The 2,359-nt window shown below is 62.5% G+C and overlaps 1 protein-coding gene across 1 annotated transcript in view; it reads left to right on the top strand.

Moving 5' to 3' along the window:
* RIMS3 (regulating synaptic membrane exocytosis 3) overlaps window positions 1-2,258 on the top strand; it is a 4,128-nt gene extending 1,870 nt beyond the window's left edge. The window contains exons 5-7 of the mRNA XM_009634978.1: window positions 1,445-1,569; window positions 1,683-1,822; window positions 2,046-2,258. Coding sequence (XP_009633273.1) covers window positions 1,445-1,569; window positions 1,683-1,822; window positions 2,046-2,258 — 478 coding nt within the window. The remainder of the gene's footprint in view (window positions 1-1,444; window positions 1,570-1,682; window positions 1,823-2,045) is intronic.
* Window positions 2,259-2,359: the final 101 nt, after the last annotated feature.

Raw genomic sequence — 2,359 nt, 5'->3', positions numbered from 1 at the left:
CCTGCCCTCCCCTGCCTGCTCCCGCTGCCGGCTCCCCACATCCCGTGCAGGGCAGGACACTCGTGGGGGGAAGCAGCACCTTTTCTTCCAAGGTCTCTCCTGCCCCCCTGCTGTGCATCAGCTCCTCCGAGCATCCCGCTGCAGAGGGGACCCAACAAACCTGGGTTTTGTTCTATTTTTCCCTTTTCTATCCAAAATGGCTGTAGAAAGCCATGCCCTAACTCTGAATTTCCTGCCAGCAGCAGCGTGTCCCTGGCTGTGCCCAGGGGACACCAAGGTGTCTGCCCCCTGTCCTGCTGAGGGGCTGGAGCTGCTGGGAATGGGGGGAGCTACCCTGGGGGGGGCCACAGTAACCAGGGTCCCCCATCCTGCAACCCCAGTCCCGGCAGCACAGGGACCAGGTCCTACTGGCCCCAAATAAACCCCCGGAGGGAGGGAAGGGAAAGGAAGGGGGGCAGGTGGATCCCTCTGGGTTTGCCCACCTTCCTTGGGAGGGGACACCACTGGCTTCCCCTTGGGGTGAGGTCCTGCAGTGCCCGCAGCTGAATCCCTACGGCTCCTGGCGTCCCCCGCCGCGGCATCAGCTCATCCTTCTCCCACGGGCCGGTTCCTCGCACGGCCCCCCGAGTCCGGCCCTGACCTGCTGCTGAAATGCCAAGTGTGTTTTGAGAACATCCAGGTTCATCTCGCTCCTATTAAACCCCGCTGGGACGTCAGCTCACCCCTTTCCCATCCCCACTCTCCCCCTGGGGCCACAAGGCAGCGAGCGACGGGGACCCACCAGCCAAGGGACATACGTACGTACGAGCAGGACAGCGTAAGTGGGAGAACAACTTCACACCCAGCTCAAGAGGTGCCCGGCCACGGTTTTTTCCTGCACATCCCCCTCGGCAGGGAGTGGGGAAGGACCCCAGTGAAGTGCCCCAGGGAGATGGGGGCTGGTGGGTGCTGGCCCCGGTGGGGTGCTCAGCCACCGACCCCTCCTGCCCCAAACTCTCCTGCTCTTGCCCCCAGCTGAGGGTATCGCCCGGCCAAGGCACAGCCCTGGTTAATCCCAGCCCCTTTTCCCATCATGAGGGGGAAAAAAAAAAAAAAAAAAAAATCCCCCTGGAAGGCTGCTGTGGGATGGAGCTGGTGGGGAGGAGGGGGCTGGCGCCCGGTTCTCTCCTGGCTGCTCAAAAATCCAAGCGTCTTCACATGAGCTCGGCTTTGTCCTTCCTCCAAATTCACGATAACTCACGCACCCGGTGGTGGGATGCTCGGTGCGCTTGAGCACTGGGTGCTGAGGGTGGGGAGCGGGCGGCGGCGTGGGGGTGCTGAGGCTGCTGAGATGACTTCTCCCACCGGCTTTTGGCAGCACCAAAAGGGAGAGCCGGTGGGGACCAGCCCAGCCCAGCGCTGCGGCCGTCCCCGCTGGGAGGTGGCCATCGGGGAGGGTGCTGAGCCAGTCTCGTCCCTCCGCCCTAGGTGATGTCCATGTTGGCATGGCCGACCGCAACGGGCAGCTGGAGGTGGAGGTGATCCAGGCAAGGGGACTCATCCCGAAGATGGGCTCCAAGTCCATCCCTGGTAGGTGGCTGGAGAGGGTCGGGGACGGAGGGGGAGCGATGGGGACGGGCGCTATGCTGGGACCATCACAGGAGCCAGCTCTGAGTCTGCTTCTCACCCGTTTTCCAACGCAGCCACCTACGTGAAAGTTTACCTGCTGGAGAACGGTGTCTGCCTGGCCAAGAAGAAGACCAAAGTGGTGAAGAAAACCTGCGACCCATCCTACCAGCAGCCTCTGCTCTTTGAGGAGAGCCCCCAGGGCAAAGTCCTGCAGGTGATGTACACCCCACGCAGGTATTTGGGGACAGGGAGGGAATAGGGGAGCAAGGATAGGGCATGGAAACCCAGCATCCTCAGCGCTGTCCTTCAGACCGCAGCCTCCCCATCCCGATGACGGCAGGTCCTTCCCAGCCGGGCAGGCCAAGTTTGCCAAGTTATCCCCGAAACTCCCACCCAGCGAGCGGGGCAGCTCCCCTAACACCTCCTCTGCTCCACAGGTGATCGTCTGGGGAGATTACGGGCGCATGGACCACAAGTGCTTCATGGGGATGGCCCAGATTGTCTTGGAGGAGCTCGACCTCTCCAGCGTGGTTGCGGGCTGGTACAAACTCTTCCCCACCTCCTCGCTGGCCGACTCCAGCATCGGACCTCTGACGCGCCGCCTCTCCCAGTCCTCCCTGGAGAGCTCCACCAGCCCCTCCTGCCCGTAGGCGGCAGGTTGGTGGGAGAGGCCGGGAAGGGAAAGGAGACGTCCTGACCTACCAAAACTGTTAGTGGATAGCTGTAAATATCCTGTCTTTCCCCATTCCCC

This window comes from Egretta garzetta, unplaced genomic scaffold, assembly GCF_000687185.1.
Source record: "Egretta garzetta isolate BGI_Z169 unplaced genomic scaffold, ASM68718v1 scaffold243, whole genome shotgun sequence".
Lineage (NCBI taxonomy): Eukaryota > Metazoa > Chordata > Aves > Pelecaniformes > Ardeidae > Egretta > Egretta garzetta.
The sequence above is the reverse complement of the archived record's forward strand: the minus strand, read 5'-3'. Positions and strand labels throughout refer to the sequence as shown.